Source organism: Alosa alosa, chromosome 17, assembly GCF_017589495.1.
Source record: "Alosa alosa isolate M-15738 ecotype Scorff River chromosome 17, AALO_Geno_1.1, whole genome shotgun sequence".
Lineage (NCBI taxonomy): Eukaryota > Metazoa > Chordata > Actinopteri > Clupeiformes > Clupeidae > Alosa > Alosa alosa.
This window is the reverse complement of record NC_063205.1, coordinates 20,936,962-20,953,266: the sequence shown is the minus strand read 5'-3', so window position 1 is coordinate 20,953,266 and position 16,305 is coordinate 20,936,962. Positions and strand designations below refer to the sequence as shown.

Sequence of the window (16,305 nt, the reverse complement as noted above, 5' to 3'; positions counted from 1 at the left end):
AAAATAATAAAACTAAAAATCCATGTGTGAAATCAGTACATTGGTTAGGCCTACACTGAAACAGATGAAGTGTAGCCTACATGGGGCAAAGGTAAGATAAGGTAGAGTAAGGTAAATTTGTCATCACACAGGGCTGATCAAATTGGAGACTGACATTTTCCGTTCAATATACAAAAAAAAATCCACGACTTTCTCTATTCCCTAGTATTATTAAATAACTTTAATATCTCTCATGAGTCATGACAGTATTGTTTTGCCCTTCCAGTCATTGTTTCTTAAACTATTGGCCGGTCAACGACGGGGAGTGGCCTTGGTCAAAATATGCCGAGTGCTTATGTCACAATTTGGGGCTGATCATGGAACCACGCGGATAGATAAAGAAAGCTTAGGTTTTCATGACATGATCAGGAAATGCTTCCTATATTTGTGTGTCATCAAACATAGAGGCATACAATTAGGTAGTGGTATGAGCGCTCCTTCAGTGTGCGCGTTTGCGCGAGAGAAACTGAAACAACTCGAGCTCCATGACCCCAGAGTCTGACATGACCGGACATCAGGTCCAGACGTTTGAGAAAGACTTACACAGTGGATGCGGAAGTTAAAACTTCCCTGTGCCAAATTGTGGGTCTAAATTACTTTTTATAGTCCTATCTTTGATGAGACGCAACTGACGGCGCTACTCGGGTCATCATGTCCATCACGCTCCGACAGATGTAGCTAACGTTTGACACAAAATGGAAGCTACTTTTCTTGCAGTTCTTCTGGCTGTTTGCAGGTGCGCTCTCTGTAAAGAGTCACACATCTTTGATGGGGATGTTGTTAATTTCGCTGTTGGGGTCGATAAACTGTTCGTCCTTACGGATACTCAGCTTCATCAGATAAGGCTCGACCTCAGTTCAGAGACGCGGAAAGAAATATCAAATGCAACAGCTTCAAACAAAGTGATGACTTTAGTTCCTTTCATCAGTAATGGCTCAGTGATAACATGTGGATCATACGACTGCGGATACTGTGAAGTTCTTGACATCAATAATATTTCCAAGACGATACACAAGGAATTATTCGGCATTGGAGCATACCCAAACATAGCGGTTATTATTGACCATGGACACGGAGATAACAAATACTTACTGGTGGGCAAAAACACAGAAAAGTCAGAATGTGACATCAGTGGTTTGATAACACTGCGTGACACAAAAGATGGACAGTTTGGGGGGGATTTTCTCTAAAAAAGATATCAGTTGTAGTCCATTTTCAAGCATCCAAAATATTCGTGGCAGGGAGGTCGAGTTTGTCGATGGTTTCCAGCATACTGCGTCCTCACATGTATATCTACTTTTGAATGAAAATAGAGGTCCAAAGTCGACAGTGAAGCTTTTGAGTCTGGACAGTAAATACACAGAGGACGGAAAATACACTAAAGCTGGTACATTTACAACCCTCCGAGGTGCAGTTCTGCAGTGTTGTGAAAGCGACGTTGTCAGACCATGGAAGCTTCTGTCCTCCGCTGTTATTCCAGGAGAGTCGGCCATCCTTTGGGCAGGTGTCTTTCAGACGAATCCCGGAGATACCGTGGTGGCGATTTTCGACATCAGCCGATCGCGCACAGCACATGTTTCTGGTTTCTGTATCAACAGAGGTGACGCGTGTCCACTAAGCCACGAAGAAAAGGTCAGACAGGAACTAATATTTCTTATCAATGCCCTTAATGCGGATAGCTGACAGCTCTACATTTAATAGTTTCCTTTACAAGTGAAATGTCCAGTGTGGATAAACTATGACCCATATGTTTCTCTCTATTATAGTCTAATAAAATCACGGATAAAGTTCTCAGGCCAGCTGCTGTGGTGTTCAGGAACAGCTCCATCACATCTGTCACTGCTTTGAAGAGCAACTCCTGGATCATTCTTTTCTTTGGCACTAAAACTGGACTGCTGATCAAGGTTGGTAATAATTTCACAAATACATTTTGTGTATCTTGTACTACAGCACTTCACAAGAGATGTTTATTGACAATTCATTGTGATCTGTTCATTAAAGATCAAATGCAGAAGCCACCACCATTTGGTTTTGCAACTCCAATGAGGTTTCTCCCATGATTTACATTGCTCTCAGATTTATTTTGACTGGAGAAATGGCCTCCATCATTTGGTTATTTGTATTCCAGGTTGCTTTTGATGAGTCCCTCAAACCTGGCTGCCCTACTGTGTTGTACAGTTCAGGGGAGGGTCAAACGTTTTTACCCAAGATGCTCTTTGCTCAAGTGAATGCCACAGCCATTTTCATTGCCCAGGGAAACCAGGTGTGTGTGTGTGTGTGTTTAAAGTGGTTAATCTGGAGGAAACTCAAAGATCTGACAATACTTACATGAGAGAAATATGCTGATTCTTTTTTTAGATTGATGACATGGTTCTTCTGTGTGTGTGAGCGTGCATAATGTATGTTTGTGCGTGTGTGTGTGTGTGTGTGTGTGTGTGTGTGCATTGTGTGTGTTTGTGTGTGTGTGTGTGTGTGTGTCTGTGTGCGTGTTTGTGCATATGCACGTGTAGATGATAAAGGTCCCTGTGGCCCGGTGTGGTGTGTATCAGACTCTGGGGGACTGCTGGTCGGCCCTGGACCCCTTCTGTGGCTGGTGTGTGTCTCAGAGCAGGTAAGGGGGCTACACACCTTCCCACACACACTCTAGATGTTGGATGCTAAATCCAGTTTGGCTATACCTGTAGCATCTGACCTGCACTGCTCCCCTGCTCAGACTAAACTCCCAGTGGAGCACTAGAGCAATAAAAAATACAATATTGTATTCAAAAATACATCAAAATGTATCTTAAAATAAAATATCAAATACCCTAATTTTAAGTGTATTAAAATAAACTACAAAATACAGTAGCCACGGCATGTATCAAAATAAAATACTGTATTTTTATTTTGAAAATACTAAATACTCTTTAAAGGGTTCATTAACTCACTTTGCAAACCTTTCATATCTGTCTATTTAATCTATTCCTTCATCACTACACTGATTTAGTTGATTAAGTGAACAGTGTTTGAAAGCAACAGATTTTCTCTGCTTACGATGCATGCCTTACATCTGCAAACAGATCAACTACGCTGACCTGCCTGTTATATTTCATAGCCTAAGTACTAAATCACTCAAACACTGATGTACTCAAAAAGTCATAACCGAACTTGTCAAGTGGCACATACTAACCACAGAATCTATCGAGAGCTACAGAATGTGGGCTTAAAGCAAGAGAATGCAGTTCTATTACCTTGAAATAACAGCTTCAAACTTGTACACTCGTACACTGACATATCATACGGAGAATGAAGTCTCTGACATTGTCAGACCTGGGTGATCTTACCCCCTATGTTAAACCCTGCGCTACAAACCTGGGTGTCAGCTTTGACTCTGAGTTTTCCTTTAACAAGCAAATTGCTGCTGTGGTCAAGAACATATTTTACCCTCTCAGAGTCATCGCTAAAGTGAAGCCCCCATGTTATTCAGTGACCTGGAGAAAGTAATTTTATTTATTTTTCAAGCTTTTATTACATCACGGCTTGATTAGTGTAACTCATTTTACCTGGGACTCCCTCAAGCACTGATCTGCTCCAGCTGGTCCAGAATATGGCAGCAAGACTGCTGACTGGAACCAAAAAGTGGGAGCATATTACCCCAATCCTAGCCTCTCTCCACTGATTGCCCCTCCAGCACAGAATTCATTTCACAATTTTAATGATGGTTTTTAAAGCCCTAAATGGCCTGGCCGGCTGGCCCCATCCTACATTGCAAATCTCATTCACCACCACTCAGCCCCCAGGTCCCTTAGATCCTGTAGCATGGCTCTCCTGCATGTCCCACACACCAGACTCCGGCAGACTGGCGATAGAGCTTTTGCTGTGGCTGTGCCACACCTATGGATTCAGCTGCCACCCTCCATCACTAGTTTCAGCTGCTCCCTCCATCACTAGTTTTAAATCTAGACTCAAAACACACCCCTTCTCCCTGGCGTTCCCTGCCCTTTTATGATTGTTACATCTATATTCATGTGTTGTCCTTTAATTGCACTGTGTATGGCACTTTGGTCAGTGTAAACTGTATTTTAAATGTGCATTATAAATACATTTTACTTACTTACTTACTATTGTCAATGCATGCCCAGAATGCTTGATATTGCACTGACTATAATTGTACTGTTGGTCAGGTATGACCCTTTTACAATAAAGTATAAGTATACAGTCTTTTGATCCCTTGAGGGAAATTTGGTCTCTGCATTTATCCCAATCTGTGAATTAGTCAAACACACTCAGCACACAGTGAACACACAGTGAGGTGAAGCCACACTAATCCTGACACAGTGAGCTGCCTGCAGTGGCGCTCAGGGAGCAGTGAGGGTTTTAAGTGCCTTGCTCAAGGGCACTTCAGCCATTCCTACTGGTCGGGGTTCCAACCGGCAACGCTCCGAAGCGCTAACCAGTAGGCCATGGCTGCCCTCCCACTATACACAGTACACAGGTTATTACACCATACAATGAAACCTGTCAAAATGTCTCATGCTCTCACATATAGCAAGCTGCATCTTTCTCATTTTCTTTCCTGCATTTTTTACATTTTCTCTTAGCTTGTATGCACGTAGCACATGCTCACCAGATTTGCTGTAGTTCTAGTTATGTATAGAGCTATGTTTAGGTCACTTAGGTGACATTTGTTTTTATAAGCGATGCTACCACCAGTACGGAATCGTAACCATATCTGCTTTTGTTTCACACCTTCATACTGTATATCAGACCAGCACATTTTTCTTTGTCTATACTCTAAATACTGTATCTACACCTAGTCGGTAGTATATCATAGCCTCTTGACTCATACTGGAGCCTGCGATGGGGAAAAGAAAAAGATGGACTTTAACCTTGTGCTGTTTTTGCTTTGATACGTGTGTTTCTCTGAGATCTCACACTTTTGAATGGACTCTTCTGTTAAAGCTTAACCTAGTCCGTAATGTTCCTGATAATTGATACTTCGATTGCCTTTTGAATTCATTCTTCCGTTGGAGACTAACCTAGTTCTTAAAGTTCTTTTCTGTATCCTGATTGCCTGATGCCTAAGAGTCCTCTCTGCAGAGATTAATAAACGACTAATGAGAAAGACAAAACCGAGGACAAAACCTCAGTATTTAAAGATCTTTAAGCAACATTTCTTCCACAAGCCTCAGCCACATTTCCTCTTGTATGCACGTAGCACAGGCACACCACATTAGCTGTAACTCTATGGATTTACTGATGTTTACAACTGCTTACACACTAAATCTTTGCTTGTCACACAATTTTCTAAACATGTCCTCCAAACATCATAACCCGACACCAAATCTGCAAAACCATACACTAATTCTCAGTGTTTGACTCAGTTTTCAATTGACTAAAACACATTTTGCAAAACACCACACACAATTTCCTACCTAACACACAAAAATCTAACAGGAAGTAACTTGATTTCGTTCTTCAAACACAACCCATCAAAATGCCACACTAAATCACCAGTGCTTCACTCTTTCTCTTCACATGTGCAAACACTCTTTACTTTACTGAACACCATCCAATCATTGCCTTAGTATAGGTCTATGAATAGATATACTCTCTATATAGGTATAGACCCTTTCAATCTGCTCCTAGAGGATTTCCGGTTGAAATATTCAGAACCAATGGAGAAACTTTGAAAATAGAGAAAATACAGTAATCGGACTTTAGCTTACAGTAATGTTCTACAAAAAGTTGACTTTATGTAAAATTTGTCTTTTTACTCTATTTTTGTTTGTCTCCATGTTACAGTACCATTAGCTCAATACATTTTTCTGTGCCTCCAGAAATGCCTTAGGAACGCTTACTGTAGAATTGTTTGTTTCTGCAGTTGAAAGGGTCTATAGGCCTATGAATACATACTGTACACGACCCCCCCCCCTCACACACACACACACAGACACACACACACTTGTCTTTAGAAAAAAACAAAATCAGTGTTTTCAAAACTCCATGTACATCTGGTGGTCACTGTATTCTTCTTTGCTTTTTTTCTTGTTTGCTGTAAAATACTGTATTCACAACAGCAAATTATTTGGGAAAAATCACTATTTTTGGTTTCAATATTGCTTGCATTTTTACTGTGTTTTTCAACTTCTCTTTGTTGATACCGTAATTACAATGTTTGTAATGTGAGGCGAATGTTTGCTTTAAACATGTGTTTTTGACATTTTGAATGTTGTGTGTCATTTTGCTGGAGATTTGGGGCATTTTGCATTTTGTATGAGCAGTTGTGGGTTTTGTGTGTGGAGTTTTGAAAAATATACACAGAGTTTTGAAAATGTGTGTAAACAATTGTAAAAAACTGTAAGTGAGTTACTATGTTTAAGTGACTGAACCCCTATTTTCTTTATAGGCGATAGGTCTCAACGCTCCACTTCCTCTAAACCCTACCTCTAATAGTAATAACATGTCTGCTGTTGAGCACTTGCTCATGCCTTACAAGACTTCTATCTTCTGTTCCTCTCTAGATGCAGGTTTCAGCATGACTGTTCCAACTCGGACTGGGTCTCGGTTCCTGGAACGTCCCAGCAGAGGGACATTATGTCTGTCCACATGATCAAAAGCACTGGACAGGTACAGAGGTTTACATTTTGTTGTTATTTTTGTTGTTGTTGTTGTTGTTGTTGTTCATTTCCTATCAGATCCAGGGGCCTATTGCACAAAACTAGGATAAGGGATTAAGCTGGGATATCTTGGTTATCCTGGCTCAATTTATCCGTGATCCAGTTGCACAAAAGCGGGATAGGGGGCAGCAGGATATGTTATGGTATAAGTTACCATGGCGATTTATTCTGTGGAGCTAGCCTGCTCCAGACCAGGCTAAATTCCAGGATCTATTTAATCTCATCCCTTATCTCAGTCAGCAGTCACCACAAACAGAAACCAATAGTTATTCCACTGCCCACTACACATTGTTATCACATATACTTAGACCCACTGTCATTATTTAAACGTTTGTGATCATTAATTAACTTTTACATACTCGCCATTCCCGACCTGTCATGCGACAACGTGACGTCACGGGAGTGCCTAACCATTTCGCGCATGGTGGTGCGGCACTAGCTGCAATATTCTCCTAAACAGAGCTGTTTCTGTTTGTTGCTGTTGTGAAAAGGCTATCGCTACCCACTTTACACCGTAGAAGAAGCAATGAAGCCGCTAGTTGCCATGGTGAATCAGTGAATCTGTGATCGGTGGCGGAGTCTATTTGAGGGAGCCGTGAGCGCGCACTTATCCAGGATAGGTTTCACCTGGCTTGATGAATCCTTGTCTGCTCATCCTGGCTTGGTCTTTGTGCAACCAATTAAGCCTGTATGCTCTTGTTTTGGATTCATTGAGCACAGCTCAGTAACTTATCCCGGATGTCTTAATTCTGCTTTTGTGCAATAGGCCCCTGGTATGAGCCTGTGTTTTCTCTCCTGCTAGGACATCACAGTGACAGCTGCACCCAACCTGAACGGAGGCATACGTTTCTCATGTGCTTTAGAGAAGTGTGACAGTCCAGGCCCCTCCAACTGTTCCTGCACCTTCTCTAGTGAGAGCTTCCCTGCTGAAGGTCTGTGAATGGACACATGTCTGCTTATTACTGCTCCAGTAAACCACAGTGGACAGCTGTAGTGCGTCTGACCCAGAGAGCCTCTGTGTGTGTTCATGTGTGCAGGCCTCAGCCTCAGAGTTACGATCACAGTCCAGATGGAGACGCTCACTAAAGATGTGCTTTTGAAAAACTGCTCCAGCATCAGAGGAAGGCCGACTTCTGCTTTGTGAGAAAACTGTGGTTACTTTTTCTCTGAAGATGCTCATTACCTAGTCTATAGACACACAAAGTGCATATTCAAAAAGTACATGTCCAAACCTAGCCAAAAACCAATGCATAAAATCATGTGAATTGATTCAGGCATTTAATCCCATTGTGAAAATGTTCTATCACAAAATTACATTTTGTGTGTGTGTGTGTGTGTGTGTGTATATATATGTATGTGTGTGTGTGTGTGTGTGTGTGTGTGTTCCACAGGTGTATAGAGTGCATGTCTGCAGGATGTGTGTGGTCTCTCTCTGGTGATGAATGTACCTGGAGATCAGCATCCTCAGAGAACTTGACCACCAGAGAGGTGACATGTGCTACACTCAGTACATGCCTCAGCCTTTTCACATTTCCTCTGTGATATCTTTACACTCCCTCTTAGCTTGTATGCACACAATATTAGCTGTACCTTTGCGTATTTATAGGTCTGTGTTTGACTGGCGTATTTTCTACTCTCTCTCTCTCTTTCTGTAGGATGTGTGTAAGCATTATTTCTCTCTCTCTCTCTCTCTCTCTCTCTCTCTCTCTCTCTCTCTCTGTAGGATGTGTGAACATTACTCCCTCTCTCTCTCTCTTAAATTCAAATATGCAATATCCCTCTCTCTCTCTGTAGGATGTGTGTAAACATTACTCTCTCTCTCTGCAGGATGTGTGTAAACATTACTCTCTCTCTCTCTCTCTCTGTAGGATGTGTGTAAACATTACTCTCTCTCTCTCTCTCTCTCTGTAGGAGGATGTGTGCAAACATTACTCACTCTCTCTCTGCAGGATGTGTGTAAACATTACTCTCTCTCTCTGCAGGATGTGTGTAAATATTACTCCCCTCTCTCTCTCTGTAGGATGTGTGTAAACATTACTCTCTCTCTCTCTCTCTCTCTCTCTCTCTCTCTCTCTCTTTTTTTGGATGTGTGTAAACATTACTCTCTCTCTCTCTGCAGGATGTGTGTAAACATTACTCCTCAGTGCTGAACTACACAGTGAGTTGTGGAGGAATAAACATTTTATGTCACCCTCCATCTCGATACATTTTAATACTTCTTTATCCAGTGAGCAAACATTTCTTAATTGCTCCACATGACGTCATGTACACACTGATTGGCTAGCTAGGAACAATGTAAACTGTCATGTCAGCAGCAACAGTGTGCGGGTACTTTTTCTTTTTTTCTTTATTTCACGGATCTACTTTACCCTGCACATGTACTAAGTTGGATGTGCGTGCACCTCCTGCTACCCTCCATCTCCCACTGACAAGAATCTACTTTATTCTCATGGTCTGCAGACTTTCAGAATCTCATTTGGACATTGTACTGTATCTCTCCATCTCAACCTCTCTCTGTTTCTCTCAATTTCTCTCTCTGTCTCTCTCTCTATTCCCTTCTCTGGTTCTCTCTATTTCTCTTTATGTTTATTAGAGGCCAGAGATTCTATCCGTAACGCCTGATGAGGTTTCCATACATGGCCGAAACAGTGCTGTCATCAAAGGAAGGAACCTGGAATCAGTCACAAAGGTCCGTTTCCAACGAAACATGGACTGCAATCCAAAAGAGTAGGTACCTTTCCTTGCCATGGGAAAATGTTTGAACTGAGTGTGTGAAATGTGTGATCTAATTTCCTGTTTTGTCACGTGACCAGATCCCCAGTGTTGTCCCATTCTGGAAACTCCAGTTCCCATGAGTCTCTGACGTTCCACATTCCAAGCAGAACTGTAAGAGGTGCCATGAGAGTGTGTGTGCTCACGCCGGATGGACAGTGTCATGGCAACGCCAAAATCACCTACGACTCCCCACCGACCTGCAGCCGTCTGAAACCAAAGACCACTTGGGCCAGGTGAGGACTTTCTCTTCCTCAGATATTGGCACACATAGAGTGTATGGCATACATACATGACACATGACATATAGACTCCTTTTTTGACAGCAAGATGCCTTAAATCTGTCGATGATTATGTCATATTTGTAAGACTCACTCTGTCCATTTCTTTCCACAAAAAAAGAAATGTACAAAAAAGGCAGTGGTAGCGTAAAGGTTAAGGAGCTGGGCTAGCATGCAGTAGTAGTGTAGAGGTTAAGGAGCTGGGCTAACATGCAGTGGTAGCGTAGTGGCTAAGGAGCTGGGCTAACATGCAGCCTGAAAAGTTGTGGGTTCAGTTTCCACGGTTGTGCCCTTGAGTAAGGCACTTAACCCAAAGTTGCTCTGGAGTCAGTGTAGTGCCTTAGAGTAATAGTAATAGAATTGACATAAGTGATATGTGTAAGTCACTTTGGATGGAAAGTGTCTGCTAAATGAATACATGTAAATGTTCTAACTTTTCTGAGGTGGGCAGGGAGGCCCTTTTCATGTCTGTGCCCAGGGGCCCAGTGGCTCATAATCCGTCCATGTCTCTCCATTAAGTGTTTCCCTGTCACTGTGCCTCTTCTCCATGTGACGTCATGTCCCGCAGATCACTTCATGTTCTTGGTTCTCCTTTCTGTTCTCCAGTGGGGGCAGAGAGATCTCGTTAGAGGGCTCTAAATTGGAGTTTGTGGAGGCGGTCAAACACAGCGGGTCTTCAGAACACCTCAGACTTCACCGCAGAAATGGGGTAAGATTTAGAGTTCTGTTGCCCCGGCCAGCTAACCTCTTTCATCAAATACATATCAGCCTTGTCAAGATAGTTTTGTATCTATTTATCTATCTAACATATATGAGGCACATTTATGCTTAGAGGTGCTGTATGCATTTCTATATGCGGTCAGATATGAGGTAGCTTTATGCATAAAGGTGATAGTAGCATAAAGGTGATAGGTAGTTTTTGTCAGCCTTTTGTGTGAAGCTTTTGAATCTTATGTACGGTGGCCGGCAGGTGCGAACAACGTGCAACTTATGACACACACAAATCAACAAAACACCTAGCCTGGAAAATCCAGACCCTGAAAATCTAGAAAGATTAAGGGTCTAGCAAAGAACAATGTAATGGCCCAACTCGAGGGGCGGCAACAAGCATGCATTTAAAAATCTCACTGCATGCAATTGGATTACACTAGACCATGTTTACTCTGAATGATTTCGGACTTCGACGCGATCGATAACACTACGACCACTGTGTACTGTCATCCAATGTTGCAGCGCTGTCTTCATCAGTTTAGCTGGTTCCTGGAATGTTGGGGTAAAAGTAACGTGCATCATTGCTCTTTGCCAGAGTGTCTCGCAGAGACAATTTCATTGTGCTCTCGCGAGAACTCTGGATTTCCAGAGTACAAAACACCTGCAAATAGACAAAACACAAACAACTTAAGAAAACATCTTCATCTTCCTTACCATCACATTTGACAAAGTGAAACAACCTGCATTGAATGTCTTCACCTTAGGAATAGCATCATTACTGCAGCTCTATCAGCTGAATGCACTTCAGCAATAAAAACATTGCTTTGAAGGGTGTGGTGTTTCTTCTTAACCATCTAAACCACCAGTACTCTCGGGTGAGTCAGTGGAGGAAACCACAGAAGGGGTGGCGGAGGACATGTCTTCACACACACACGCACACACACACACCCACACCCTCACACACACTCTCTCTCTCTCTCTCTCTATAAGAATAATTCAGTAGCTCAAAAGAGTATATATACAAAAAACACACACACAATAAACACACACACAATGGGCAAAACCTCTCAATTCGTTTGCAAAATGAAACTTTACATTCAAAACAATGTTATTTTTTCTCAAAATGGTATTTTGTTTTCAAATGACACACACAAACCATCATATGAATAAGAACCAGTTGAACACTGACGTGCTCAATGTAAAACTCTATGATGAATGGAAAACACTTCTTCTCCATTCATCATAATGACTAAGGCCTTTTTTTGTTCAGTGTTACACTTACTACAGACAGTACATACATAAGTGTGTTGTAAAATATTTGAGAATATTGTTTTTATACTCAGAACACACAAATACATGGTAATAAATATATTTTATTTTTCCCACAAAAAACAATGTACACAGTGTACATCCCAACCAACACATAGTTGCACATACAGTGGTACAAAACAACAGAAGAATTTACTGTATAAACTATGCTGCATCCTCTCTTCTGTTTGTCTGGCCACAGCACCTCATCCACATCACAATCATTATGCTAAAGCTCTGTTTGCTAATTGTAAAATTGTGTGACAGGTGTTTGCCCATGTGATGAGTCAGTGTGCATAGTAGGGCAATTCACTTTAGAATTTGAATGCCAGTGTGTTCCTTGTGAAAACGATATTTTCTTCATGAAAATTGTGCCATATGCAGATAATTGTGTGTAGTGTTTTGAAAAAAGTGTGTTTTAGAACTGCAAATTCAGTTTAAAGCTGGCATTGTGCTTGTAATTTAGCAGAATTGGTTCAAGGGGTTGGTGCACGAGTTACATGTTATGGTCATTGTGTCTCAAGTACCAGTATTTGTGTGTAAACGATTGAGAAAAACTTGATGGTCACCCTCCAGATGACTGTGTGTGTGTGTGTGTTTCATGGTCATCTGCACCTCCAGACACCTGTCTACTCCACCCCTGCTGGTGTGCTGGACTCCTCTGGGTCCAGACAGGTGTCTGTGGAGCTGTTGGTGGGGAACACCTCAGTGACCTGCAGAGAGGAGCTCACCTACCACCCAGACCCACAATTCACCAGCTTCACCACCACACGCATCGGCAATAACATGCGCATAGTCATTCAGGTAGACGGCAGTCCATCCCCAACTAGGATATTTGTGTGTGTGTGTGTGAGAGTGTGTGTGTGTGAGAGAGAGAGATTTCCTACTCCTATTACATACAGCACATACTGTGCACACATGAAATATACCCTGTTACCATCTACCTGTCCTTTTTGCTCTTCTCTCTACTTTTCCACCTTTCTTTCTCTATCACACTTTGTCTCCCCACCTCTCTCTGTCTCCCTTTCTCTCTCCGTCTCTCTCTATTTCTCTCTCTGTCTCTCTCTCTATCTATGTCTCCATTTCTCTCTCTGTCTCTTTCTTGCTCTGTACAGAAATCGGCCGACGCTCTACAGTTGAAGGGGTCAGAGGTGGATGTTCAGGTCAGACGGGGGGCGGAGTCCTACAGGTGTGTGATGGACAGGATTGAGCGCAGCTCTGATGTGGACTCTGTCATCTGTGAGGTCAGCGGCGTGACAGACGTCAGCAGCGTGACAGACGTCAGCGTAGCTGTGGACACACTGACGGCAAGTGTTTATTTCCAACAGTGGCCACAGATAGAGGAAGCAGTAAAACGTCTCTTTGGGAGTTTATCTGCTACCATAATGCATTTATATACAAATGCATAAAACACCTCAAATATAGTTTATCAACACATTTAGAAGACGTAGAAACAATGACCAATTTATGATCAACAGTTTGACATTGGTACCAGCTTAGAAGTATTAAAAAAAAAATGTAGTATATATATATATATATATATATATATATATATATATATATATATATATATATATATATATATATATATATATATTCTTAAAGCATCTAGTCCAGAGTGGATCGTGACTCAGATATTTTAATCTGAAACACACTTGTCTTCTCTGTTTGTACTCAGGTCCGTGTTGGAGGTTTCTCGGTGGTTTTCCAGACATCTGACTCTCAGCTGTACAGAAACGTTCTGATTACTCTCGCGCCGGTTGTGCTTTGCATTCTTGGTAAAAAATTGAATACAAATTTACTAATTAAAAAAATACATATTTTTTACAAAACAATTACATCACACATTTTCACCAGCCCATTTAGGAGTCATTCAGAACTACTACAGATAGTTATGAATGGATCGCCTCCATTTTGTACCTGAGATGTGTGCTGCTGATGCATCTATTCTGTTGTCTCTCCCTTTTGTAGTCATTATCTACTGCTGTCACAGGAGAAAAGCAAGACCTCCAGTGGAGCTGGAAGCTGTTGAACAGGCAGACAGAGACGACCGCGCTGTGAGGTTGCCTGTGACTACGGCCGAATCATACAGCTGTAGATGCTTTAGTAATTAGCTTCTTCAACTATATTAAACGGAAGTGGCTACATCAGCGTGACTGTGGCCCATTACGTGTACTGTATGTGATGTGGACATTCGGAAAAAATAGATCCACCATTTATTTTTATTTCTATTTTTTTTTTTTTTTTTCGGGCACTTGCGCTCCACTTCGGTTGGGCTTTCATTGTATCCTGGGGTAAAAAAAAAAAAAGATACACACCATCTGTAAACTATGTGTTAATGTTGTCTGAACAGTTGTCTGTTATGGTTAGTTATAGTTAATTCATTAGCAGACATTGTTATCCAAAGTGACTTACAAATGGACAGTATACTCAGCTATCTGTTGTTTGTATCTGTAATTTGATAGTGTTTTTCTATCTGGCAAGTAATGTAATTAATTATAATATATACAATACAGCACCTCTTGAGGCACAAAGTGGTATTACAAGGGACTTCAGTACAGTATGTCATCATGCTTCCATTGGTGGGTAATTATTTTGGTAACACAGAGCATATGACCTCCAAATGGTTATTTCTTTACGTTCCATTACTATTTATTAGGAATATTTCACACACACACACACAAATACATTGTAGCACTGCATCTACATTCTTTCAACATTCATATACTACTCTTTCCTATGCAATACCTTTGACCTTTGCATGTTCAATTTAAATAAACTATAGAAACTTTTCATCCAACCTTGGTGCAAACCGATGCAATAGCATCTTAAGGTCAGTAGATGTCACTGCAGCTTACAGTAGAACAGAACCGTAGATAGAGAGTTCGACCAAAGATTATATAGGCGGAGCAAGACAGCTTGTCGTAGTTCATGGCTATGGCGTAAAATGAGGATCGAGTCCTGTCTGCATAAAGAGGCGTGTCGTTGAGGTATTGATGGGCGTACGTAGCAATTAGCCAACAGCAGCAGAAAAAATAACAGGCGCACACCTGATATAAGATCAATTTTCTCCAGACTGGAATGCTCAAAAATGCTAAAAATGTCAGAAAGGTATGAGGATCATGAAAACGTGCACATAATTCACATTCTTAACTCTATAGAACCAAGATCTTAGCATATGTGGTGACATTTTGAGCTATGACCATACTGTAGACTTGAATGGAACAGTTGCTGCCTCTGCATAAAGAGGGATTTTGACCCCCTATTAAGGTTTTGCACCTACGTCATAATGTCATGTGACCGTTTGTTTACAACTAGAGTGGTAGGCAAGAATGGTAGGCAAGGCACTGCAGAGAGTGGTAGGTAAGCCTACAACAGTCGGGTTGCATAGGCTACACATAGTTACAAATAGCTTCAAAATTGAAATTTTAATATCAAATATTGACCGGGATGCCGACCACTTGTGTAGGCCCTAACAGTTGGTTTTACAATAAGAAGCAAAATGGCGACGAACGACCGTTTAGCCTACCTATCCTCGTGGTTGTGGAGGATGATCGTTAGCAGCTGTGAAGTCTTTTATTCTCAAGATAGCCTAATGGTGTAGCCTACTGTCTACTTAAGACGTGGGCTAAAATACAACTATCTACAGTCATCCAAAAATGAATTGCCAGAGACAGGCTATGAAGGGAAAAAGTGCAGCATTTTAAACATGGCAAGATTATTTTTACCGGAACAGTTTGTTCTAATTTGTCTCGTGAAATACGTGCTTGTGGACATCAATCACCTATCTTCTGTCCTTCTATTTCAAGTTATCATGTGTGTCATTTGATTATATAATCACAACAAATGCTAATAAATGAAAACAGAATAGGCTTTTGTGCTATAGGCTAACGTTACAGGTCACTTAGGCTAACTCCCGTATGTCAAAATAAACTGATTTGATCCTAGTAGTTTAGCGATCACACACAACTTAACACAGCAACCTCAAACACCACTGTTGAACCTAGGCTACTGCTTCAGTCATGTAAGAAATAAGCAGTTTATGAATTATCTTTACCCGTTTAATCAAGTCCACATGACCAAAATAACAACATATTTAAAGGCTGAGCTAGCATAACAGCCTAATATAGGCGATGCTGCAATGGATAACTAATAAAAGTTTCACACAATTAATGAACTTTATCACTCACATTCTGAGTTTTTCTGGGTGGTTATATATCCATGCAGATCGCCTTGGAATAAGCCATCGCTGTTATATGATATAATATGTTACAGGATTCATGACTAACGCCATTAATGTTATCATGCTGACTGACGTTATTATACCAGTAGCTTCTAGGCTACCTTTAAAAGTCTACTGCCTACCAAAACCTGTCGCTGTTCAGTTGAAGTTAAATGATCAAATATTGTTTGATTTTGTGTCAGCTTTCAGAAGGAAGACATGTTCCTTTCTGGTCAAATTTCACAGCTTCTAAGAAAGGCTATCGCCTAAGAAAGACTATCGCCTTCGTGGTAAACCGAGTTTTGAACAGAGA

At 41.3% G+C, this 16,305-nt stretch overlaps 1 protein-coding gene across 1 annotated transcript; it reads left to right on the top strand.

Annotated features, from left to right (window-relative positions):
- Nucleotides 1-461: 461 nt before the first annotated feature.
- Nucleotides 462-14,537, top strand: LOC125310199 (plexin-C1-like). The gene is made up of 16 exons (XM_048267384.1): nucleotides 462-1,671; nucleotides 1,806-1,943; nucleotides 2,168-2,302; nucleotides 2,550-2,650; nucleotides 6,543-6,648; nucleotides 7,501-7,630; nucleotides 7,736-7,838; nucleotides 8,090-8,186; nucleotides 8,818-8,856; nucleotides 9,292-9,425; nucleotides 9,512-9,706; nucleotides 10,358-10,460; nucleotides 12,392-12,574; nucleotides 12,886-13,077; nucleotides 13,449-13,548; nucleotides 13,742-14,537. Exons 1-16 carry the CDS (start codon nucleotides 1,201-1,203, stop codon nucleotides 13,882-13,884), a joined length of 2,370 nt encoding a protein of 789 aa, XP_048123341.1. The 5' UTR covers nucleotides 462-1,200; the 3' UTR covers nucleotides 13,885-14,537.
- Nucleotides 14,538-16,305: the final 1,768 nt, after the last annotated feature.